The 25912-nt window shown below is 43.5% G+C and overlaps 1 protein-coding gene across 1 annotated transcript in view; it reads right to left on the bottom strand.

The window, feature by feature from the left end:
* The window catches only part of SCN11A (sodium voltage-gated channel alpha subunit 11), an 85301-nt gene that overhangs the window by 35346 nt on the left and 24043 nt on the right, over positions 1–25912 (bottom strand). The window contains exons 8-15 of the mRNA XM_078432477.2: positions 24022–24163; positions 23259–23456; positions 22263–22436; positions 19058–19187; positions 17736–17974; positions 13449–13631; positions 10664–11032; positions 8091–8522 (exon numbers count right to left, since the gene is read on the bottom strand). Of these exons, the coding sequence (XP_078288603.1) occupies positions 8091–8522; positions 10664–11032; positions 13449–13631; positions 17736–17974; positions 19058–19187; positions 22263–22436; positions 23259–23456; positions 24022–24163 (1867 nt within the window). The remainder of the gene's footprint in view (positions 1–8090; positions 8523–10663; positions 11033–13448; positions 13632–17735; positions 17975–19057; positions 19188–22262; positions 22437–23258; positions 23457–24021; positions 24164–25912) is intronic.

The following is a 25912-nucleotide window of genomic DNA, read 5'->3' as shown; positions in this document are numbered from 1 at the left end:
GGAGGAGACAAACAAATCAGTAGCCCTGTAAATTAACTACTAGGAGGTGGATTTACCTGAGAAAAAACCGAAATCATATAATAATCTGGAAGGGTCATCAAAATGAGTAAGTTTAGGATTTAATCAAAAGTATACAGAGTTTCACTTCCTGAATGGCAATGTAAGGAGCTCTGTGGACGTGTTCTCCAGAGAAATGAGCCTCAGTGGGGAAAAATATTTTTAAGAAATCACTTAGAGTCTCTGGAAATTGTCCTCAGGGCATACAGCCAAGGAAGAAACACTTATTCAAAAAAATCTTCAGAATTCAGTAACAGCAGCAGGAGTCCATGGCAATCGAGCCATGATTTCCCCTCTCCCTCTCACCTTCCAGCTCAGTTTGATGGAAGCCTTACTTGAGGCGGCTGCGAGGAAGATGAGGTTCCCTCTACCCTCAGCCCCCAAGGAAGGGAGATGTATCTTATCAGGAGGTGGAGATCACTAGCTTTCCTTATCCTCTCCAATGCGGAGTTGACGAGGCCACGTTCCTGGTGAATGCGGCCAAGGATTTGGGCTCTCTTTTTCAAACCAGTCTCCTAGGACAGAGACTATGCCAGGCTCCCCAGCTTGAGAATACTGGAATCCTGATAAGCCTTACGCCAGCTAGTTTGGAGGGAAGAGCTTCCCTCTTTTGACAAGAGGGAAGCTGAGAAGATGTGAGACTACTGCCCCTCCAAGCACTTGCATTAGTAGCTAAGGGCTTTTGTCTATGGTAGGAGGCATTCCAGAAGAAACGAGAACTTTGAAGCTCTCCACAAAAGAACCGACTTTATCCGACACAATGTGAGGGAGTCCAAGCCTAAGGGTATTCTTGAAAACAACGGAGATTTTGATGGTAAGCAAGGAAGAAGAGACTGGTAGCTCTTCATGAAAAGCAACAAACTCTAACTGATTTGGATGTAAATCTTAAAAATAAATAAATAAATTAAAAAACAGCAACAAACTAAACCACAGGTCAGCAAGTTCACCACAGAGAACCGAGGAAAGAGACAACTGAGAAGACTCTCCCTGGGTTGGGGGCGGAGGGGAGGGACCCGAGTGGCTCAGTCAGTTGAACATCTGACCTTGGCTCAGGTCATGATCTCACGGTTTGTGAGGTCGAGCCCCGCGTTGGGCTCTGTGCTGACAGCTCAGAGCCTGGAGCCTGCTTCAGATTCTGGGTCTCCCTCTCTCTCTGCCCCTTCCCTGCTCATGCTCTCTCTCTGTCTCTCAAAAATGAATAAACCTTAAAAAAAATATTTTTTAAAAACCAATAAAAATTCTAGAGTTGAAATGTGTAATAACAGAAATGAAAAACTCACTAAGTTGAGCAACAGTACATCTAAACTGGCAGAAGAAAGAATCAGTGGCCTTGAAGAGGGATCAGTACAGATTGTGCAATCCAAAGAGCACAGGAAAGAAAGAAGAGAGAAAACCTAAAGGAAACTCAGAGGAATGTAGGACACTATTAAGCACACCAACTATAAAGGAGAGAGAAAAAGGAGCAGAATAATGGCTGAAGACTTCCCAATTTTGACCAAAAATATTAATCGACACCTTTAAGAAGCTCAGAAAACTCAAAATAGGATAAACACAAAGGGATCCAAACATAGATATACCATAGTAAAAATGCTGAAAGCCAAGGACAGAGGAAATATTGAAAATAGCAAGAAAGAAGCCATTCATCATGTACCATGGGATTCCAACAAAATTAACAGCTGACTTCTTATTAGAAACAATGGAGACTAGAAAGCAGTGGAATGATATGCCGTGAGTGCTGAAATTAAAAAGCAAATGTGAACCAAGATTTTATTATCCAGCAAAACTATCTTTCAAAAATGAAGGTGAAATAAAGACATTCCCAGATTAACAAAAAGGAAATTCTTGGCGAGCTGACCCACCTTACAAAAAAATGCTGAAAAAGATCTTTCAGGCTGAAAGTAAGTGATCCTAAATGATAGTAAAAGCACACACGAGAGCAAAGAGCGGAGGTAAAGGTAAGTCTGTAATTATAAAAGATGAGAAAAATGCGTATTTCTTTTCTTCCCTTCTGATTTCAAAAGAAATCGTCTGAAACAGTTTAAAATTAACGTATTTTTGGACATGTAACATATAAAAATAAAATATATGTGATAATAATAATACCAAAGAGGCAACCAGGAGCAAAGTTTTATTGTAGTAAGGATATGACACCTGAAGGTAACTCACATTCACAGAAACAAATGAAGAGAGCTAGAAATGATAAATGAGAAAATTAATAAACTCTATAAATAGATACTTGTTTTCCTTCTTTTCTCAGCTTCACTAGTAAACATATAATTATATAAAGCAACGATAAAAATGTATTGTTGTGTTTTTAACATATATGAATGCAATATGTATAATAAAAATACTATAAAAATGTGGGAGAGGGAACAGAGCTACACATGAGTCATGTTTCTGTATCTCATTAGAACTAAGTTAACTTATCAGACATCAATTCTGAAGAAGTTAGATGTATGTGGCAGCTCCTAGAGCGATCAATGAGGAAGTAACTCAAAAAATGATGTGAAAGTCATTAAAGGAATTAAGATGTTCTATTAGAAAATACATGGGGCGCCTGGGTGGCTCAGTCGGTTAAGCTGACTTCGGCCCAGGTCATGATCTCGCCGTCTGTGAGTTCGAGCCCTGCGTCGGGCTCTGTGCTGACAGCTTAGAGCCTGGAGCCTGTTTCAGATTCTGTGTCTCCCTCTCTCTGACCCTCCCCTGTTCATGCTTTGTCTCTCTCTGTCTCAAAAATAAACGCTAAAAAAAAAAATAAATAAATAAATAATGCAAAATAAGGCAATAAAGGAGGAAAAGAGGAATAAAAACACATGGAACTTATAAAAACAAAAAGTAAAATATTAGTAGATAAACTGGATCAATAATAATGTTAAATGTGAATGGGTCAAACAATCTAATAAAAAAGGTAGAAAATGTTAGACTGGATAAGAAAACAAGATCCAATTATGTACTGTCTACAGAAGAGACATTTTAGATTCAAAGATACAAACAGTTTGAAAGTAAAAGAATAGAAAAAGCTATCATACAAGCAGAAGCCAGAATAAAGCTGTAATAACTATATTAATATCATACAAAACAGACTTTGAAACAAAAAAATTTACTAGACATAAAGAGGGACATTTTATAATGACGACAAATCACTGTATCAGAAAGATATAACATTTATAAACATGTATGCACCTAACAGAAGAGCCACAAAATATATGAGGCAAAAACTGACAGAATTGAAGGGAGGAATAGACACTTCAATAATAATAGTTGGAGACTTCAATAACCCATTTTCAAAAATGAATATAACAACTAAGTAGAAGATAGAAATAGAAGACTCGAACAACATGACCTAGCCATTATACTGAAAAGACACCTGTGGAACCCTCAACTCCAAACAGCATAATATACATTCTTCTCCCATGCACACAGAACACTTCCAGGATAGACAATATGCTAGGCCATAAAACAAGCCTCAATAAACTTAAATGTATTGAAATTGTACAGACTGTGTTCTCTGATCATAATGAAATAAAATTGGAAGAACAAAAAGACACTTGAAAAATCACAACTATGTGGAAATTAAACAAAACATTCCTAAACAACCAATTTGACTTGTAGTCAAATGAAAACATCACAAAAGATATTAGACTTTAAGGCTTAAAGTATAAAAGACTTTAAGATAAATGGAAATAAAAATATTATATGCCAAAACTTGTTGGATACATGCAGCTAAAGTAGCACTTAGAGGGAAATTTATAGCTATAAATACCTACAATTAAAAACCATCTCAAATCAATAACCTAACCTTCCACCTGAAGGCACTGGGAGAGGAAGAGAAAACTAACTCAAAACAAGCATAAATAAGCATACAGTAAGTAAAACTAACTCAAAACAAGCATAAATAAGCATACAGTAAATACCTACAATCAAAAAACATCTCAAATCAATAACCTAACCTTCCACCTGAAGGCACTGGGAGAGGAAGAGAAAACTAACTCAAAACAAGCATAAATAAGCATACAGTAAATACCTACAATTAAAAAACATCTCAAATCAATAACCTAACCTTCCACCTGAAGGCACTGGGAGAGGAAGAGAAAACTAACTCAAAACAAGCATAAATAAGCATACAGAGATTCAGAAAATAATAGATATAATCAACAAAATCAAAAGTTGATTATTTTAAAAGATCAACAAAATTGACAAAACTTTAATAAGACTGACCAAGAGAAAATGAAAGATCAAATTGCTAAAATCAGGAACAAAAGGGGACATTGCTATCAACCTTATAGAAACCAAAAGGATTCCAAGGAAATATTATGATTAACTATATGTTAACAAATCAGATAACTTCAAAAAAAGGACATATTCCTAGAAATACAAAAACTACCAAAACAGCCACAAGAAGAAACAGAACATCAGAATAGCCCTGTAATTCCTATAACAAAGTAAACAGATTTAATTTGTAATTTAAAAACTTCTCACAGAGGGGCGCCTGTGTGGCTCAGTCGGTTAAGTGACTTCCGCTCAGGTCATGATCTCAGGGTTTGTGAGTCTGAGCCCCACATCGGGCTCTGTGCTGAAAGCTCAGAGCCTGGAGCCTGCTTCAGATTCTGTGTCTCCCTCTCCCTCTGCTCCTCCCCTGTTTATGCTTTGTTTCTCTCTCTCTCTTCCAGTTTCTGGTCTGACATGTAAGAAGGCCTGGAAGTCTCCACTCCATCCTAACATGTGAAAAGCTAAACGAACTGGAAAACCAATAACTCTTCTTAGAGCCATAAGAGAAATAAGTCCAGGGCAAATTATTGTCCCCCAAGTTGGAGAGAAAGACAGGATAATACAGAGAATCACAATTCACCAAAGCGGAAGCCCAGGAGCAAAATCCTCTGTGGGAATCAGTCCCCGAGGAGGGAAACCTAAACTGTAATTGACAAACTGCTGGAGGCTCAGTGTGGACAAGTCTAAGAGATAAAAGTCCTAGGGGACCCAGTCAACAGAGGCCCCCACACGTTTGTGAGTTTTAACTCTTAGAGCTCTACCAGGTTCTCACAGTAAATACAGGAGAAAAATCCACACTTGCTTCCAGCAGGGGGAGAGTAAAAGGAACCATTTTGAAACATGCTAGAGAATTCTATTCTTAACAAGCCCTTCCCTCAAGAGAAACTAACCAGAGCCTAACCTGCTGGGGTTTTATCAGGACCTAACTGACCCGGGGGTGGGAAATACCCAACTCTAGCTCACGCTAGCCACCTGAGGAGCACTGTTCACGGTCCAGAAGCACAGGCTCACTAAAAGACTGAGACCTAATCATAGGACCACAGAGCTTCTTCATTCCCCTCAAACCTCACCAACACATTGATAAAGGCCCATTTAGAGCATTTCCATCTACCCAGCACATCATGTCTGATTCTGAAGAAAAAACAGAAGGCATACTAAAAGGCAAAAAATATAGGTTGAAGAGACAGGCAAGCATCAGAACCAGTCTCAATATGGCAGTGTTGTTGGAATTGTCAGACCAGGAATTTAAAACAGCTATGATTAAAATACTCAGGGCTCTAATGGACAGAGTAGACAGCATGCAAGAACACACAGGCAAATTGAGCAAGAGAGATGAAAGTTCTCAGAAAGGATTTAAAAAATGCTAGAGATCTAACACATTGTAAGAGAAATAAAGAATGTCACTGATGGGCCTGTTAGGAGACTGGATACAGCTGAGGAAAGAATCTCTGAGCTTGAGGCTATCTCAGTAAACATCTCCAAACCTGAAAGACAAAGAGAAAAAAATACGGGGAAAAAAAGGAACAGAATCCTTAAGACCTGTGGGGCACCTACATAGGTGAAACATACATGTAATGGGAATACCAGAAGGAGAAGAGAGAAAAGAACAGAATATTTGAAACAATACACACAATGTTCTAGCCTCAATTATAACCGATAATATTTGGATGGACCCCAGGACATCATGCTCAAGTGAAACAAGTCAGAGAAAGACAAATACAGCATGGTATCACTTACGTGTGAAATCTAAAAAAGCCAGATTTGCAGAGACAGAGAACAGAATGGTAGTTAACAGGGGCTGGGGGGTGGAGGGTAGGGGGAGTGGGTAGCTGTTGGTCCGAAAATACAAACTTTCAGTTAGAAGATGAATAAGGATATGATGTACAGTGTTGTGATTATAATTAATAATACTATGGTATATACTTGAAAGTTGCTAAGAGAGTAAACCTTAAATATTCTTACCACAATAAAGAAATAATTATGTGACATGATGGAGGTGTTAGCTAATACTACGGTGGTAATCATATTATAAGAAGGCCCATGTTAACCTGATACCAAAACCAGGCTGACACATTATAAGGGAAAAACCTAGGGATGCAAAATCTTTAACAAAATACTAGCCAGTTGGATGCAAATATGCATAAGAGGATAATAACATACCATGCTCAAATAGGGATAATCCAAGGAATGCCTAAGTGATTTAGCATCCAAAATAAATGTTAAAAATGATTATCCCAATAAATATGGGAAAAGTATTTCATAAAAATCGATATACATTCATAATTTAAAAGAAAAATAAAACCTCCTGGCAAATGGAATGAAGGGAACTTCCTCTCCTAAGATCTTACTTAATGGGAAAAGACTTTATGTTTCTACCTAAGACCAGGAGCAAGGCAAGGAATACATTCCCATGATTCCTATTCAACATTATACCAAAGGTTCTAACCAATGGAATAAGGCAAGAAAAAAAAAAAGCCCACATAAAAAAAAGAAGTTTTTATTTACAGATGAAATACTTATATGCCTAGAAAATCCTAAGGAAACTACAAAAAAGCTATTGGAATGAATAAGTCAGTTTACCAACACTGCAGGATAGATACAAAGTCAAAACACAAAAGCCTATTTATATCCATGTACTAATACCGAACATTCAGAAACTAAAATTTTAAAAATTACATTTACAATAACATAAAAATATTAACAGATAGAGCCAATTTGATCTTTGACAAAGATACCAAGTTGATTCAGTGGGATAAGAACAGTCTTTTCAAAATACGGTACTATAATCACTCATATATACAGGAAAAAATGACTCAACTCATATCATACACAAGAATTAAGTTGAAATGGATCATAGACCTGAACCTGAGAGTTAAACCTGTAAAATTCTCAAAGAAAACATATGGGAAAATATGTCCAGTTTTGGGTTATACAAAGATTTCTTAGAATGGAATGAAAACCCATGAACCATAGGAATAATATTGATCAGTGATACTTCACCAAAATTAAAAATCTCTCCTCACTGAAAGATACTGGGAAGAAAATAAAAGATGAACCACAGGCAGTTAGAAAATATGTGCAGTGTTATACCTATCAAAGGACTTGTATCCAAATATGTAATAGACTCTTACAACTCAATAATAAGAAATAAAGATGGACAATAGATACTTTACCAATGAAGATATATTATGCAATATCATTATTTATCAGTGACATGAGACTTGAAACCACAATGAGATACCACCACAAACCCGTCAGAATGATTACAGTGATTGCTAATGGGAATGCAATATGGTACAACCACTGTGGAAAACTCAGGAATATTGAGACAGCCCAGCTGCATCCAGAATGAAGCCTGTAGTTGTTTATTTAGGGCGCTCAGCTCCCTGCCACTCCCTGACCGCCTCATCTCCCACCACTCCTCGCCTACTGGTCCCTTCAGAGACTGCGTTTGTTCTCACCACCGTCTCCTTTTCTGTGCTGTTCGGTTCACTTCCCACCTTTCAGCTAATCCAAACGTTACGCTTCTTTTAGGGCTCAACCACAGTCACTTGATTCCCCTGTCACCCTGGCCCACTCTGATCTCGCTCCCCTCTGGACTCCTCTGCCATCTCTCCACCTCCGTACGTGCGGGAGCAAGATTTGAACCGGCACTAGGATGTGCACGCAAATACCGCATGGTGCTCAGAACAGGGCGGGCCACCAGTGCCCCATGGCAGCTCTACCTTCATGTGACCTCTACGTCTACGTATCAAGCTTCGTACCTGTTTTCCAGCCTCAGGTGGTGCAACGCACTGTGCATTGATTTTGCCAGAAGATTCAAAATCATCCTCTTCCTCTGCAAGTGGGGCCAACCAAGTCCGGTCATGGTCTACACTCAAGGTCTTTGGTGCAGACGTGACTACACCGAACTCCTCCCAGGTCTCCGAGCCCCTTTTCACCCCTGCGACCAGTGGAATGATGTCTTTGCTTTTGGCAGGAGGGCCTCCCGACACCTCTTTTTGCTGCGGTAACGTTTGCCTCCTGCACCACGTGTGACAAAAATGCACAAGAGTATGGATTACAAAGCAAAAAGCCCGGTGGAACCGATCCAGGGCTAACTGGACTTTGGTTTTTTTGGCCTCTCCAACCAAGCTTCCATCCCTCTCCTCATTACTGAAGGAATTGAGCAGCAAGGCAATGAAGAGGTTGAGTACCTGGGGCGGGGCGAGGGGAGGGGAGACACAAGGGGAATAGGAAGTTTAGCAGATGGGAAGATACAGTAGGTTTCCGGAGCAACTTCTCCCCCCAAGACCCAAAACTAACTCAAATGAGAGTTCTACGTCCTTCTGGTATTTACCTATAAAAAAGTTTACCTATAAAATGAATAAGAGGAGAAAAATTGAGGAAGAGAGCAAGGTAAAAGAAAAACGGAAGGGAAATGGTGCAAACAGCCCAAGTCTGCCTTGTCTACATACAAGCAACAGATGTTGTAAACCCTGGCCACGGTAAAGCAGAGCTGTGTGGCCATGTATATTCCTTGGGGATCCGTCGAATCCTGACCTTGGTTTTCCTGGAATTGCCCACAGGGATATGGGTCTGATGTCTCATACTGCCGTGGAGTCCTCTCCTGTTGGTACAGTTTGAGAGAGGATGTGCTTTGGGCAGGCTTTTTAGGTCCTGTTGCCTGAACCACAGCAAAGTGTTGGGACTGAGCCGGAGGGGTTGGAATCGAATCTGCGAATCTGCGACTCTTCTGTTGAAGCTTGGATCAATTTAAATTCAGATCATCTCATCAGCTTCCTACTCGGGGTTTTTTTGCTGACACTTACACACCCTCCCATTCATCATCTTTACCTCCTCAAGCGCCTTTGTGGCTGTCACCCACTCAAAAATAGACTGCCTTCGGGGAGGTGTATCTCATGAGCTCGAATGGGTCTCATCACTCACTCTCCCTCAGCTTCACCGTAAGAATTCCCACCTGTGGATCTTTGCTCAAGCTTTCCTCTCTTTGCTAAGTCCACCTTGCCTCTTTTTTTTTTATAATTTTTTTTTTTTTTTTGGAGAGAGAGAGAGAGTGTAAGCAGGGGAGGGGCAGAGAGAGAGGGGGACAGAGGATCCGAAGCACTCTCTGGGCTGACAGCAGCGAGAGTGACGTGGGGCCTGAAATCACAAACCGTGAGATCATGACCTGAGCTGAAGTTGGACACTCAACCGACTGAGCCGCCCAGGCGCCACCTCCTTGCCTCTTGAGTACCCTTCTCAAGTACTGTATCTTCCACACATCCTTTGTTAACACTCCGTTCCCACTCCCATTGGTGATACCCTGTTCCGAAACTTTTGTATCACTTATTGTCTTTCTAACAACGCTGATCTCATACATAGGATGAAGCAATGGTGTTCATGCGGATGGTTCATTATATTTGCACGATAGCCCCAACTTGATTCTCAAGACCTTGTGGTCAGATGTCCTGTGTGTCTCTTGTCTCTTCATATCTTTACTGGGTACCCAATTAGCTAATAGTGTCTATGCTTCCGGCTGCAGGTAATAGACTCAAGGTAACTTACACAACAAGAAAATGTAACACAAGACACTTGAAAATAAAACAAGGGGATGGGGTGTCTGGGTGGCTCAGTTGGTTAAGCGTCTGACTCTTGATTTCAGCTCAGGTCACGATCTCACAGTTGTGAGATCAAGCCCCGCCCCAAGCTTGGGATTCTCTCTTTCTCCCACTCTGTCCCTCCCCTGCTTGCACACATGTGCGTGTTCTCTCTCTCTCTCAAAAAATAAAATTAAATTAAAAAATAAAACATGGGGAACATGAAGATAGGTTCATTCCACCTTTTCCCTCTACCTTCCTAACAACTTTGTGTTAGGCTGGCTCTTCTCCTGCTTGGATAATGTTTGCAGCTCTGAGATGAATCAGTCTTTAATAAAAAGGCCCAGGGAAAGTAAAAGGACCATTTTTTTTTTTTTAGCTCATCCCTTTTTTTTTTTTTTAAGACCAAGAAATCTTCCTTACTAGATATCCCTTTACATCTTATTGCCCAAATTAAGTCACACATCCCTACCTCAGCCATTCATGGACAAAGAGAATACAATTATCTTAGAATAATCGCCTGTAGTAGAATAGATATTGAGGCATCCGTCAACATGAGCGCTGTGTGACAAGGAGGTTTTGTTTCATGCTTATAATAATTTCCTCAAGTCAAATTCAAATGCATATTTTAATATCATATAACATTACATGCATAATTTTATATGTAGAGTAATAATCACTAGCGAAGCATTGCAAAAGAAGGTAATGCATCCGTTCAGTCCATATATTAAAAAAAAAAAAAGATATAAGACACTCACCACGAGTTTTCCTATCACCATGATCAACAGAAAGACGACGACGCACAGTGGTTTACTAGTTTCTTGCATACATTCCCACATGTTTTCGATCCATTCCCCACAGAGGATGCGGAATACCACCAGAAAGGAACGGTAGAAGTCCCCCATGTGCCAGCGTCGTAAACATGGGACTGTAGGGCCACAGGATTTGGTGTTATTCCTTACAGAATTGAATTTAGAGCCAAAAAGCTGCATGCCAACAACTGAGAAAATGAAGACCACAATGGCCAGGACCACGGTCAGGTTTCCCAGGGCTCCGACGGAGTGACCAATTATCTTTATCAGTGTGTTTAAAGTCGGCCAGGATTTGGCTAGCTTGAAAACCCTTAGCTGTAGAAACAGACAATAAACAAAAGTGGAAGAAAAGCCTGTTAAAGACAAATGCCATCTGCTCAGCTATGTAGTAAATGACACGTTCCCAAAGCACAGCATTTATGATTATCAAAAATCTTTTCAAAGCCAAATCCATCCTAAACATAGTCATCAACTCCTTGTCCTACGCTAACACCCATATTTACTTTTTGTTTTAAAAATGGAAATACTTGGGGCGTCTGGGTGGCTCAGTCAGTTAAGTGTCCGACTTCGGCTCAGGTCATGATCTCACGGTTCGTTGGTTGGAGCCCTGCGTCAGGCTCTGTGCTGACAGCTCAGAGCCTGGAGCCCGCTTCGGATTCTGTGTCTCCCTCTCCCTCTGCCCTCCCCTGCTCACGCTGTCTCTCTCTCAAAAATAAATAAACATTTAAAAAGTTAAAAAAAATAAAAATGGAAATATTCTACAGAGAACAAACTAAGGGTTGCTGGAGGGGAAGTGGGTAGGGGGATAGGCTAGATGGGTGATGGGTTTTAAGGAGGGCACTTGTTGGGATGGGCACTGGGATATATGCAAGTGATGAATCACTAAATTCTACTCCTGAAACCAATATACACTCTATGTTAACTAACTAGAATTTAAATAAATTAAAAAAAAGAAATATTTTGTTCTGATTTTTGTTAAATGATACTTTGGAGTCATGATGGTGGAATTAAGCATATGTGTCTGTTGCATAAAATGAAATGTTTTGGAATTCTATACTATAGAATACTATAGAATACTATACCCAGAGTCAAAAAAGTCTGGCCCAAGGACCAAATCCAGCCAATGCCTGTTTTGGTATGGCCTAAGGGCTTAGAATATTTTACATTTTTAAATGGTTAGACAATAATCAAAAGAAGGGTATTTCATCACACATGAGAACTGTATGAAGTTCAAATGTCCACGCCTATAAATAAAAGTCTATTGGAACACAGTCACGCCCATTTCTTCTCGAATGTCTATGGCTACTTCTGTGCTATAACAGCAGAGTTGAATGATTTCGACAGAGACCACATAGCCTATAATGCTGAAAATATTTACCATCTGGCCTTTTACAGAAAAAAAAACTGCTAACTCCTGCTTTACATAATTCAGGTCACAAGTCTGAATCTAAACTGTCTAACAGTGATGAGAGTAATATGACATTTTGTACCCAGGAGAGAAAAAGCAATCAGCTACTCAAAACACACACACTTTTTCCAAAAAGAACATTTTTTCCCTGGAACCTTATAGACCCTGTAGGAGACAACGTGGCAACTACGTTCATAGGTCATTTCCTACATTAACTTCCAATGTAAACCAATGGGTTTCATTCCAAAGTACAATCCTATCAACTATTTGGGAGAAACATTTCAGGTCAGTAAGACTTATGGCCCAAGAGAAGGATCAGTGCTGTGTCCCCAGAGGGTAGATGGGGGAAATCACGTTCTGTTCTCATATAGACAACTCCAGAGTCCCTCCCGTCAGAGCATGGCTGTAATAAGCCTAAACAATCGTAAAGCAAATGTAACTTTGCCCACCTGAGCACCAATAAAACTTCAGGAGAGCAGCCTAAAACAATGCATGAGTTTGGGCAGTGTGATCGCCTAACATATCCCAAGTATAAAATGTACACCTTCTGTAACTGGGGCAACTGTCTTACTCCTGGAAATCTCATCCCTGCCAAAATAAAAAGCAAATCTCTGGAAGGGGACAAAAGGCCACCTTTTCTGGCTTCCTGCTTCCCCTGTTAGATGTGGTCTCTCTGTAGCTTTCTATCCATACTTCTCATGGGGTCTGTCACGTTCTCTACTTTGCCTCATGGTCATTTCTGGCCCTGCCTTGTCTCGTCTCTAGATGCCAGACTCCTTGAAGACAGTACTTTTCCTCCCCTTTCAGCCCTCCTTCGGGTCAGCTCCTATCAGGTGCCTCTGCAAAGGTCACCAGCATGCCTCCATGGGCAGTAGACGGAGGGCCGAGATGACAGCATGGGAATGTGGCACTGGAAGCCGTGAGGTGGAACCTCGTGCCTGTCGGTCTTCACCCCCCACCTTGGTGAGCCCAGATGTGAGGGTGCCTGGCTCAGAGCTCAGGGGTGGGTGGTGGGGAAGAGATGGAGGGAGGGGTGGTACGCTAATCAAGGAGCACAATCCTGACACCAGAAGACACAACACTGCACCTGCTTGCCTAAACCATCATCTTGGGAGTGGGGAGGTAGGGGTTCAGCTGGGAGGAGACCCCCGCGGACTCCCAAGAATATGCAAACCTGGGTGGCAGGAGGAGCGCGGTTTTGAGTCTCTGGTTAAGGCAAGAGGAGTTCGAGTTGAGTGCAAAATAGCCACTGAACTCACTCAAGACTCTCGTCAACCCTGGCAGCTAAGGCATTTCAGTAAAATACAACAGTAAGTGCCTTACCACTCTTAAGGAATGGAAAAACAGAGGACTTTGTTTTCCTACAACCACACTGTTCATCACATCTGCAAAACTCAGAAGAGCGACGATGCTGTCAAAAATGTTCCAGCCTCGGCGGAAGTAGTTGTAGGGATCGAGCGCGATGATTTTTAGGCACATTTCTGCCATGAAAATGCCAGTGAAAACCTGCAGTGAGACAGGGAAGAATGAGAAAAGGGAGCTACTGCTCCTTGAAGATACAGTTCTAAGAATGGTCCAAGGGAATTGCAGAAGTCAGGAAGAAATACAGTGCATTTTGATTTACTTGGCTCCTCTCCCCCCATTCCTCTCCCCATAGTGCCCATTCCAGTGTTCCCAAGCTCGCGGACATCGGCATGGAGAATAAATATTATCTCCCATTCAGCTGGAAATAAGGCAGAGTGATAGAAAATGTCAAGCGATCCCTCCTCTAAGTTCCTTTAAAATGTCAACGAAAGTTCCAAAATGGGGGAGGTGGGGAGTACACGGCAGCTCTGAAAACTGAAGATAAATATCCTCCATAAAGCCGAACCCAGGAGGAGTTCACCCAACCACTTTGATCAGAAAAAGACTTAAAAGGGGCCCAGAGCAGAGACTTGAAAAAACACTGCCAGGAACAGGAAACATCTTTGAGCAACTCAATATGGAGGCTTGGCCTCTATGATGAATACCATGGGCTAAACCCCGCATTGGTCATGGTTGAAAGGAGGAGAAGTGGGTTGGCGTATAATCCTAAACATTCACTCGCAGAATGCAGGGTTCCTTATTCCAGAACAAAATACCGGAGAATCAAAAAGAAAGGCAAGAGCTACAGAAAGCGCGAAACGATGTGATTTCCACGGGCACAAATATATGTTTTTGGTTTTGTCTTTGAAAATTAGATAAATACAGGCTGAAAAACACTCCAGTGTTGAATGAGCGGCAGCCAAATTCTACATCATCTATCATCTACATCTTTGCAGACGAGAAAACAAAGCATTTCTTCATAGCAAATAGCACATTTTCTCTCACACATACACAAATAAATAGATATGAGAAAACAATAGTATGAAATAATATGAAATATGAAAACAATAGCATGAAATAAGTGATAATAGTATGAAACAATAGTATGGAATAAGGTAATATAAAAAGGTTGTCGGCTATAGGACTCTACAGCTTTGGAAAAGAAAAAGAAACACCCCAGAAATGATTTTTAAACGTCCTTATTAAAAGTAACAGATGATCCATTTTTATAAATAATTTGATGACGTACTATTTATCTTTAAAAATCCCTAAAATAAAGTGACACAAGTTAAAAAAAAAAAAGGGGGAGGGGGGAATAAGCAAAGATAAATCCAAGATAGGCAAATAGAAATCAAGGGGGCAAGGGGCGCCTGGGTGGCTCAGTCGGTTAAGTGGCCGACCTCGGCTCAGGTCATGATCTCGCGGTCCGTGAGTTCGAGCCCCGCGTCGGGCTCTGTGCTGACGGCTCAGAGCCTGGAGCCTGTTTCAGATTCTGTGTCTCCCTCTCTCTGACCCTCCCCCGTTCATGCTCTGTCTCTCTCTGTCTCAAAAATAAATAAACGTTAAAAAAAAATTAAAAAAAAAAAAGAAATCAAGGGGGCAAAACCAAAAACCAAAAAACCCAAAGCTCGTATCAGTCTTTTCCCTTTAAATATTTCTATCTACTTCTGCCCAAAGCTGCAACCAGAGTCTGAAAGCACGCAGTGTTACCTGTTCTAGTTAATTGTGCTGGACTGATCCCTGTTCCCTTTTGAGCTCCTCCTCCCCGTCCTGTCCCCTTCAGGCTTAAGCTGTCTAGCCCTACAGCAACCCTACATGCCTTGGGACCATGGGTTTTGCAAGCCCACTCAACTGCTACTCATGGCTTTTCGGGAGCTCAACGTACTCCCCTGATTTAAGCTGTCCCAAAGCCTAGAGAGTCCATTTTCAAGTCCAGTCCCACAGAACCTCCACAGGCCAGTTAAAGCCTCGCCCACCCATCAGAGGAGGGAGCCTTGGATGTGTTCCTGGGAACTCAGGGCTCCAAAGCCTCCTTCCACCGCTGCTACGGGGGCACAGATGAGGTGGCTACCACCCTCGTATCATGTGCCTAGGGAACAGAGCGCAGGGGATGGAAGCACAGGCTACATGGCCAGCAATGCAGGTTTCGTGTCAATTTTCAGGGGGCCGGGGTGCAGTCTTTGCCTGTGAACTCAGACACCAACAATGTCCCTGGGCCTCCTTCTATACCGCTTCTGGGGAGAGTGAAGAAGAATGTCATTTAATTATCCAACTTCTGACTGCAAAATGCAGCTTCACCTCAACACCCAGAACGTCTAATCAGTGGGAAATCTGAGAGGGTGGCTTTTGTCATTTCCCACACTTGGATCAGAAAATGAAGGGATGGACAGACAGGCCACCTTTGTAACTGGAAAGCCCTGTCTAGGGGCATGACTTTGGGTTCTTTGGGTTATTCTCTGGAACTAATCTAATAACTCCATCCACCAGGAGGTGATGAAGGATGGCTCTGCTGACTCCGTTGAGCCGGGAACCAATGGTCTCCTGGGCACAGCTTTCTGTCTCCAAGGGAAATAACACTGTCAGCCCATGTCTGGGATACGTCAGCAGGAGATAGGTGAATACGCTGGCCTAGAGCCCAGAAGACACCAGCCTATTAGAAGGGACCGTGTGTGTTAGGCTCATCGAGCAGCATGAAATCTGATCTGACCCACACACACCCACAAGGGCACTTCCACCCAAGGGCAGTTTGGGGAAAGAAACTTAAATGCAGACTGTATGGAGAGCCTCCTTGGTCCTGCACTGTGGTCCCACTGGATCCCTGCTCCTCCTGAGGGGCCCTGGAACTGAGGGTGACAGTTACCTAAACCTGATGCATGGAAGCAGCTCTGTGAACCAACTTCTGATTCAATAGGCATAGCGGGTTCCGATCAGCGTAAAATAATTAATTAAAAAACACATACGTACATATTGCCTAGAAATCCTCTGCCATGCTAAAAAATGATCATCTTTGCTAACAGGACCATAGGAAATAAGTTTCTGCTTTGTATTCCCCTCATTTTTAAAATTTTCCTTAGTTTTAAAATTTAAAAAAAGCATGTATTACTTTTTTAAGTTGGAAAAATGAAATAAAACTTTAAGAATAAATGGCTACAATTTGCAACTATGTAGATGGAACTAGCGGGTATTATGCTAGGCGAAATTAGTCAGAGAAAGACAAATATCATCTGACTTCACTCATATGAGGAATTTAAGATACAAAAAAGATGAGCATAAGGGAAGGGAAGCAAAAATAATATAAAAACAAGGAGGGGGACAAAACATAAGAGACGCTTCAATATAGAGAACAAACAGAGGGTTGCTGGAGGGGTTGTGGGAGGGGGGATGGGCTAAATGGGTCAGGGGCATTAAGGAATCTACTCCTGAAAGCATTGTTGCACCATATGCTAACTAACTTGGATGTAAATTAAACAATAAATAAATTTTTTTTAAAAAAACAATAAATGGCTACATACTCTGGTAAGATTTTTAGCCTATTCACTCATTAGCTAATTAGGATAGAACGTTCAGCGGGTAATTTGCTATTTCTGATATTTAGGAGACTAATTAATCCTCGGGAAAAATGCCTTCTCCGGGAACAATAAATTGAGCAGTTCATGAAACGTCTGCTCTCCTACCTTAATTTTCCCAATTTAACTTGGATTAGATACATCTAACGAGAAACATACTGAAGCAGGCTCAAGTCGGGAGCCCCACCCCACCTTCATAAGCATTGTACTTCATAAGCTTTGCACATAAGCATAAGCTTTCCCTCCTGGGAAAGCAAGCCTCCCACAGCCGCCACGCCCTGACCCACCTTTCCAGGGGGAATAATAACTAGTAATGGCAGTCACATTATTTTGTGACAAATGATGCCATCAGCATCACTGGGGACCATGAGACACGTTACCAAGGGTCTCTGGACATCATTAATGTTTTCTTGCCCCCAAGATCGTGCCAAATAGCTGACCTTTTAAGATGTCTGCTGCCTTCTGGCTTACCACTGGATGGCTGAAGAGATGCCTTGGCATACCAGAGGGCCAACACAGGGGCCGTGGAAAATTACCAAACGAGTAAAAACAAAATTCTAACAGTTGCATTTGCCCTCGACTCTACTTAAGGGGACCAGGGACCTAGGCTAGGTTAGGCCACTTACAAAATGTTTAGACTTTGAAAGAGTTATAAGTCACAGTTTGGAATATTTGGATATTTTAAAAAGCCTAAAGTTACCAAATTCCCTGTATACAACATATACTCAAAACTCTGGTCCATTTTGTAATGCTCCAAGGCCAAGAAGACAGTGTTGATTACGATGCAGATGGTGATGACCAGCTCAGTAAAGGGGTCGGTCATCACGACTCGCAGGGCCTTCTTAATGCACAGCCACTGGGGGCTGCAGTTCCACACGAGGTATCTGGACGCCACGTTTCCCCCACACGGGAGGCAAGGCTCCTGTGATTTCTCTTGCTCTGGAGAAGGAGAATGGGAGAGCAGTTGAGTAGTTAGCTATGAATCCATCTGGCCGCTGTTTGCCTGAGTGCATTCCACTCTCTTCCCCCCCTCTTCCCTACGGTCTCTCGTGAACAACACGATCAGCCAAGAGGGGCGCTGACGGGTACAGCCAGAAAGGTTTGCCGTATACAACTTCCCTGTGGTATAGCCGTGTACATCCAGTCTTTATACTTGTGTTGAGCATCTGGGAGCTGAGCCGCACCGTTAGAGATACAGATGGGGAAGTCAACACTCACAGGCTGTGAACCCATGAGAGGGAAAGGTATAAGCTCAAATTATGTTCATTCAAGGCAGACCACGGTGACAGCTGTACCAGAGGCACACAGAGCTACCAGGGCTCAGAGGAAGGCCAGGTATTCAGGCAGGGGCATCTTTTGTTTTGAAGCAAGAGGTACTCTATCAGCAGGTTGAATTCAGGCCACAAGGCCACTGTACCCCTGATTTCCGATTTCCCTGGCACCATTTCAAGGGACTCATACAAGCCAAATGAAGCGATGCAATAGGGCTCAAAAGTGCTAAGGACGAATCTGACCCCGTCCCTGTAAGGACTTGGGTCCTGCCTTTGAACACCAACCCCTCAGTTGGGGGTCCTGGTTACCTGCTGTTGATGAGGTCCGTCAGATGATTCCAGCCTATCTACACAGGTCTTCCACTTTGCATGCCAGATTCCTAACTCTAACTTCCATGACAACCGTCACCTTCTGGAAACTTCTGTGTCGTCTCTTCTTTGGTCACTGTCATTGCCACTGCGACCCCCTGTGACTGCCTGGCCTGATCAGGGTGGGTAAGGGCGGGGGTCTTGTCTGTACTCTTGGTCCTAAATGCCAAAGCTAGCCAGTTCCCACCAATACCCAAGGGCCAACTCAGGGTGGGCCTGCTTCCGCAAGCCACTTGGCTCCCATGCTCCAAAGAGGCGCAAGAAGTCACTCTGCAGGAAGCAGAAGGGGCTACAGGGGGCTTCTGGGGGAGATGGAAAGAAGGAAAATGGAGGGACGTCACTGCAGTTGGGCTGTCCCTGGGGCCAGGAGGGCAGAGCTTACCCTGCATGGTGATGGTGAGGATGCTGACGGCACTCAGGGCCCTCTGCCTTTGGAAGGGGTCCCCGTGCTCATCACAGAAATCCACTGACAGATTCTGGGACAGCCGTTTGGTTTGCTCTAGGATGTGTGGCTGTAAGAGAAGGAAGGCACGGTAGACCTTCAAAGGGAAGGGACTGCCCCTCCTCGAAAGGTCACAAGCTACTCTGTTTGAACGCCACATGCCTGGAAAAGACTTAGTATATTATATAGCTCCGCTCCCTTGCATCTCACGGCAGGACGAAGGTTCAGCTTTCCTGTTTCAGATTTCATAACTAAAATACAGGGTGGCATTCATACTTTTCAATGTATGCAAATTTCCCGGATCCTAACTACGGAAATGTTTCTTTCTCTGTGATTTATTCATTGTCAACAAAGAGCAAACAAAATTTTACGAAAACGAAGGAGCAATAAACGGTTCAGGACACAAAAGCAATAAAAAGTCAAAATTAGAAATAATGTTTTTGAGTGGCAGGAGTGGGGGGATAGATACATTTAGAAGGGTGGATCGGGGCCAGGTTAGAATGGCTGCCTAAATGGATTTTGAAACAGTCAGTAACTAAAAAGAACAGCCAAAATAAATATGACAAAGTCTATATACTAAACCTCAAGCATTCTCTCAGGCCGTGCTTGGGGGCTCGACTCTCGCCTTACCTACAATTCTAAGGTCTCTGGACATGACAGTACATAAATCTTCAGCTACCTAGATGACTTATTTCCCCAAAGTTCTGACCAACCGTGGCCCCAGAGGGAACTATTTTATTTTAGTTAAGTTTATTCATTTATTTTGAGAGAGAAAGCATGAGTTGGGGAGGGGCAGAGAGAGGAGAGAGAGAGAATCCCAAGCAGGCTTCACCCTGTCAGCATGGAGCCCCATGCGGGGTTCAAACCGTGAGATCATGACCTGAGTTGAAGTCAGATGCTTAACTGACTGAGCCACCCAGGTGCCCCAGTGATAAGCTATTTTAAAGGCAACCTGTAGTCTTTCTATAGCTATTTCTTATTTTGGCTTAGGGAAAAGACACTTTTTATTAGCTGTCTGCTCTTGGTCTATTGTTTTGTGAAATGAGAAAAAAAAAAACCTTCAAAATATTAAAAAATATTTGCAGGCTCTTCAATATGCTATGGTCTGACATTAGAGAAGCCTCTAAACTGAAAGATGGGTCCCTGTCCCTCCATCAGAGAAATGCACACAGCAATGGATGAGGTCTGCCCACCCACTTCTGTAAAGGCCCCCGACCTCCTTTCCCCACCTCCCCTCAGGCATGCACCCTCCCTTGCGACCACTTCACCTCTTCCTCCCATCTCAGAAAAGTGGCTCTCGCCATTATTCCCTGGCCTGTATCTTCAACATTTTCCTCTCCTCCGATTTCTCTCTCCACAATTAAAACATGTTCAAACATCCCCCACCACACTGATAAAGATAGGGTTTTTCTCTACCCCTCATAGCTTCATATCCACTTGGCCTACAAAATATCCCTGCTAGGATGCCCCACAGGCATTTCAAGCTTGCCACACCCAAAACTGAGCTCACCATCCTTCCCTCCCCCGGGACAAGCTCCTTTCCGGTCTCGGTAAACTACCGTCCATCAAGTTGGCTACCCAAGCAGTCAACCTGGCATCTTCCCCCTCTCTGCATCTATCTAGTCAAGTGCCAAATTTTCTCTTCTGGAAATCACTGTACCATTATTGTCTCTTCATCCTCCTGCCCTCACCACAGTTTAAGCCCCTGTCTCCTCTTACTTGGATTGCCGCCACAGCTTCTCAACTGGTTCCCTCCAGTCTCGTCCTGCTCTGGTCCGGTCTCTTCAGTGCATCTAGGATTTCAAAACTGTCGACCTGGTCAAGTCACTCTTTTGTTTAAAACCTTTCACGGGCGCCCGGGGGGCTCAGTCGGTTGAGTGTCCAACTTTGGCTCAGGTCATGATCTCATGGTTCATGAGTTCAAGCCCCGTATCGTACCAGGCTCTCTGCTGTCGGCTCAGAGCCTGGAGCTGCTTTGGATTCTGTGTCTCCCTCTCTCTCTGCCCCTCCCCTGCTCGCACTCTGTCTCTTTCTCTATCTCAAAAATAAATAAATATTTAAAAAAACAAACAAACAGCTTTCAATACTGCTTAGCCCTTGGTCCCTGAGTAAAGGGTGAGCCCCTCAGCTTGGTTTGGAGGCCTTTTGTGATGACCCCATCCTACCACTATAGCCTCTTGCCAGGCCGTCTCCAGCCTCATACACACATGCACGTGCACACACACACTCACAAGTGTTCTACGAGGTCACATTCTCCCGCTCTCCTTTGCCTCCAGGCCTTTGCGTGTGCCGCTCCCTCTACCTGTGGTGCTCCATTCACTTTTTACCCAGGGATGAAACATTAATTCATCCTTTGGGCACGGATGCTTTTTTCCTCTGGGAACTCTTCTGATCCATGGCTCTTCTCCCACCCCCCACCCCCCCAAGTCATAGATGCTGCCGTTGGCTGGATCTGTATGTCCCCGGGTCCTCCCTGAGGGCTTTCTCTGGCGACCTGACCACCCTCTGCCCTAATGAACACAAAGTCAGAAATGCAGGAAAATGACTTCACCTGAATCCAGCAGTCTGGAACCAATGATGGACCAAAGTCGGTGTATAAATACTCTAGTGCCCTCACTCCACGGAGATTAAACTCCAAGTACCTTCAGTGGTAACCAGCTTCATGATGAACCTTAGTTGGCCACTTTATCTTCCATGTAACCCTTCTTCTCACTCCTCTTGGTGCCTCTTGGGATCACTTCCCAAATAATCTACCTGCACTTTAACGTCTCAGGGTTTGCTTCGCCAGGAACCCCCACTAAGACATGGCTTCTCCTCTGTTCTCCCATATGTGATCATCATGTCAGCTGTCATACTAAACAATAACTGCCTCCTTGTTCGTGGGTCTTCATCGTTAGTTGTCTGTTTCAGACATCTCACAGAGCCCTCGTACCTACCCCAGTGCCACGTGGCTGGTAAACCCTGTCAACACTTCAAATAGATGTTTGTAAAGAGATGGGTAGTTGAACAGATGCATGGATGTGGGAAAGTATGTGCAAATGGATGAATGACTGAATGAATGAGTGAATCCCTTCAATTAGGCTGACAACTTGACCTGTCCCCCTAACGGTGCTATAGGATCATCAATCCCTGGGCCGAGACTTGCCTTTTTCGTGGAATCTTCATCAGAATCTGATTCTGGAGGCTGGTCTTTCCCAGAGTCTCTCAAAAAAAAGGACTTTCGTTTCCTACTACCAAATAGCTTTCTCTTCTTTGGGGAAAAAGATGATGCCTCAAGGGAATTAAGCGAACTTCTGTCAATTCCCATGGCAACGAGAGCCTTAGAAAGTGAACAAAAGCAATTAATAAACAGATTATACTTCCCCATAAAACACTGCAAATGACCTGACCTTCGTGAGCGTTCTCTCCTCCCTCCTGGAGGCGTCCACCCACTTAGATTGCTCATCGCCGACTGGGAATATGCTAGCTTTGTTATTATTTACCAGAAGGACATATCCTGTTTATTTATCCACAGAGACTGCAGCCTCAAAGGCAAGGTTAATGCTTTCGTGCCTCTATCGCTAAACCGTAGCACGGCACTCTATCGTGTCTGTGCCTGATGATGCCGGTATGAAACACGGTGGGGCCTCCCTCTGACAAATCTCCGTGGAGGACGAGAAAGAGAACAAAACACGTTCCTGAAGTCTTAGAGTTGGAAAAATGTAAAGACGCCAAGAAACAATGAGAATGGCCTGGAAATATGACGGGAATTTCAAGAAGGGAGAGGTAATCACGGCTATTGTGTCTAACTTTCCCAAAGCCTAGGCAAGCAAAGGCCCTGAATACAAGCATCTCCGGGTTCCCATAAACAAGCCTGGAGCCCAGCCTTAATTTACATAGATGTATATTTTATCCTCTAGCCCCGGTTTGGGGTCTGTCCTACAAGGCCCGGGTCTCAGAAGACCGAGGATTTCCTGCTCTCGAGAGCTCTGTGCCTGGACAGCTCAGTAAGAACGGCAGCAGAGCCAGTCTTCAAGGGGCTTAAATTCTCCAAAAAGCATAGTAGAGAAGGCTCTGAGCCCCGGCCTAAGGCTCAAGGCTTCGTGACCTCTGCAGTCCACCCCCTAAGCAGACCCCACTGTCTGACGCTGCGTGTCCCTACCTCCTTTTCCTCCTTCAGCAGCCGCTGGGCTTCCTGGAACATCTTCTCCTTGGCCTCGGTCTCGGCAGCTACGTTTCTGTTCTGCTCCTCGTAAGCCATGGTGACAACAGCCAGGGTTAAGTTAATCAGGTAGAAGGAGCCCAGGAAGATGACCACCACGAAGAAGAAGACTGAGAAAAGCCCTGAGGTACGCAAGGTCTGCAAAGGACACAGCACACGCTTGCGTCTGAAGCCTTGTTCCGCAGGAGGTGACCGTCACCTCAAGGAGACACAGCACAGTGGCAAGCGGCCCGCCCCCAGCACCGGTTGGCTGAGCCGCCCACAGCAGCATCATGGATAGCCTCCCGTTCCTGGGGGGCTCCTGCTGCCCATCAGTGAGGAGAGGCCGGCCCTGAACTCCCATGTGGGTCTCGGAACTTTATGATGACTTTCTCAAGGGTATTTGCATTTTAGAATTGAAAAGGCAGGAGAGAAAGGAATGCTTCCTGAAAACCCCAGCATGGGTAGCAGAACCGCAGGCTACAGGGAATCTGGAGAGGGGCAGCATTTCTAGGAAAAGGAGGCACTTTTTTGGCGTTTCTAACGGAATAGCTGAAGTAGAACCTAACAGTACAACTGCTGAGGACGGAGAGCAGATGACAATGGCGGGGAGTGGATGGCAAGTTATGAATAAACGACAGAAATGTCGATGAGTGATGGAGGGGGAGGGAGGGAGGGGGGAGAGGGAGCGGAGGGGGAGGGGGAGGGAGGGTAATTAGATAACCTGTTGATAAAGCTTCTCCCAGGAATCTTGGGTTATCAGCCGAAACATGGACAGAAAAGACCAGCCAAAGTTGTCAAAATTGGTATAATTATAGTCGGGATTCCTTTTGGTGTGGTTGCACTGAAACTGTTCAGAACAGGCACTAGATGGAAACAAAGGAACAGAGGAGGAATTACATTCCAGGCCAGCTTCGCTCCTGCCTCCTGCCCATCCTGGCCAACGCACCTGCTCTTCTGGGGACCACGGCTCCCATCGGAAAGCCCTAGAGCTTTTGTCGAGTGACTGTGCCCCAGCTGCCAAGCTTCCCAGCCCGCACCTTACTGTGGGCACTCACTGGCTCTTTTCAACTGGATTGATTAGTAAGTTCATATTAGCAGGTTTTTTCTTTTCATTAAATGGGAGCATTCTTTGACCGCTCTCTTGCGCCTTGTTTTTTTTGATGGAACAAGATAGCACGGAGGCCTTTCCACATGACCATACAGGGAAATATCTCATTTCTTTTCGTGCCTTACAGCCCGATGATTTATTTAACTGCTGTGCTAATGGTGAAGATTTATGCTTCGGTTGTTAAGTCTTTTTGGTCTCACAAACATTTGGGTTTTACTTTACAAACAGTGGATATCGTGTACATGGGTCTTTGCCCACGTCATCAGAGCACACATCACTAAGTGCATCTATCAGATAATACTAAGGGTACATACTTTCTTCATTTTTGATAAGTACAGCATTTTGATCGAAGGAATACATGCATACAGTTTAAAAGCCATGTGGTACCCAAAGACTTGTAATTAAGACCTTTATCACCACTCTTTAACCACCATTTACATACCCCAAAGTCAACAACTTTCAACTCGTTTATGTCTGTACCTCTAAAGATAATGTTTATGCCGATATCTCTCAATTTTAGTCCTTGGTGATTAAGTTGCTGCTCTGAGGGTTAGCTCCCCAATATCCTATCCCACTCCATCACCACTTACATCCCTCTTTCCAGAAAAGTACCGCGGCCTTGGTTGATGGCTCTCCCCAGTCAGATCCATTTTTTGTTGGCTCTTGTGTGTTGCTTTTTCCAAGTTGTATTTCCTCATTTTTCTGGAACAAATCTCAAGTGGCTTCTTAAGAAGACTGGGTGATCTTTGCCTATGTGAGTATACTTTTATCCTGCCTTCACAGTTGATAGTTTGGTCAGAAGTAGAATTCTGGTTTGAAAATAATTTTTCCTTAGAAATATGAAGGCATTGTGCAGTGGTTATCCTGTGTCGCTGTTGAGAATTCTGATGTCATTTTGATTTTTGTTCCTTTGTGGGTAACCTTTTTCTCTTTATTTTAAGATCTTGACTCCTAAAGGTTCTGAAATGCCACAATAATGCCCTTGGCATGGCCTTTCTTCATTCACGGTGTTGGGCACTTTATGGGACACGGAGGGACAGAGAGACGTGCATCCTCAAGCTCAGGAAAATTCTTTGTATTGTTGCATTGCTAATTTTCTCCCTTTTGTTTTTTCTGTACTCTGTTTCAGAAATTTCTATTTAGTCCAAAGTTGGAATTTCTGGATTGATACTTATTCTCATATTTTCTGTCTCTGTCTGTTGTTGCTACTTTCTGGGGAGTATTTCCTCAACTTAATCTTTAAAAAAATTTTTTTTTAATGTATTTATTTTAGAGAGAGAGAGAGAGAGAGAGAGAGAGCGCGCGCACACGTGCGCACAAATGGGGGAGGGGCACAAAGATACAGAGGATCTGAATCGGGCTCTGTGCTGACAGCAGAGAACCCAGTGTAGGGCTCGAACTCACAAACCATGGAATCGTGACCTGAGCCAAAGTTGGACGCTTAACCGACTAAGCCACCCAGGTGCCCCTCCTCAACTTAATCTTTTAATTCTATTATTGAGTT

Source organism: Panthera onca, chromosome C2, assembly GCF_046562875.1.
Source record: "Panthera onca isolate mPanOnc1 chromosome C2, mPanOnc1 haplotype 2, whole genome shotgun sequence".
Lineage (NCBI taxonomy): Eukaryota > Metazoa > Chordata > Mammalia > Carnivora > Felidae > Panthera > Panthera onca.
The sequence above is the reverse complement of the archived record's forward strand: the minus strand, read 5'-3'. Positions and strand labels throughout refer to the sequence as shown.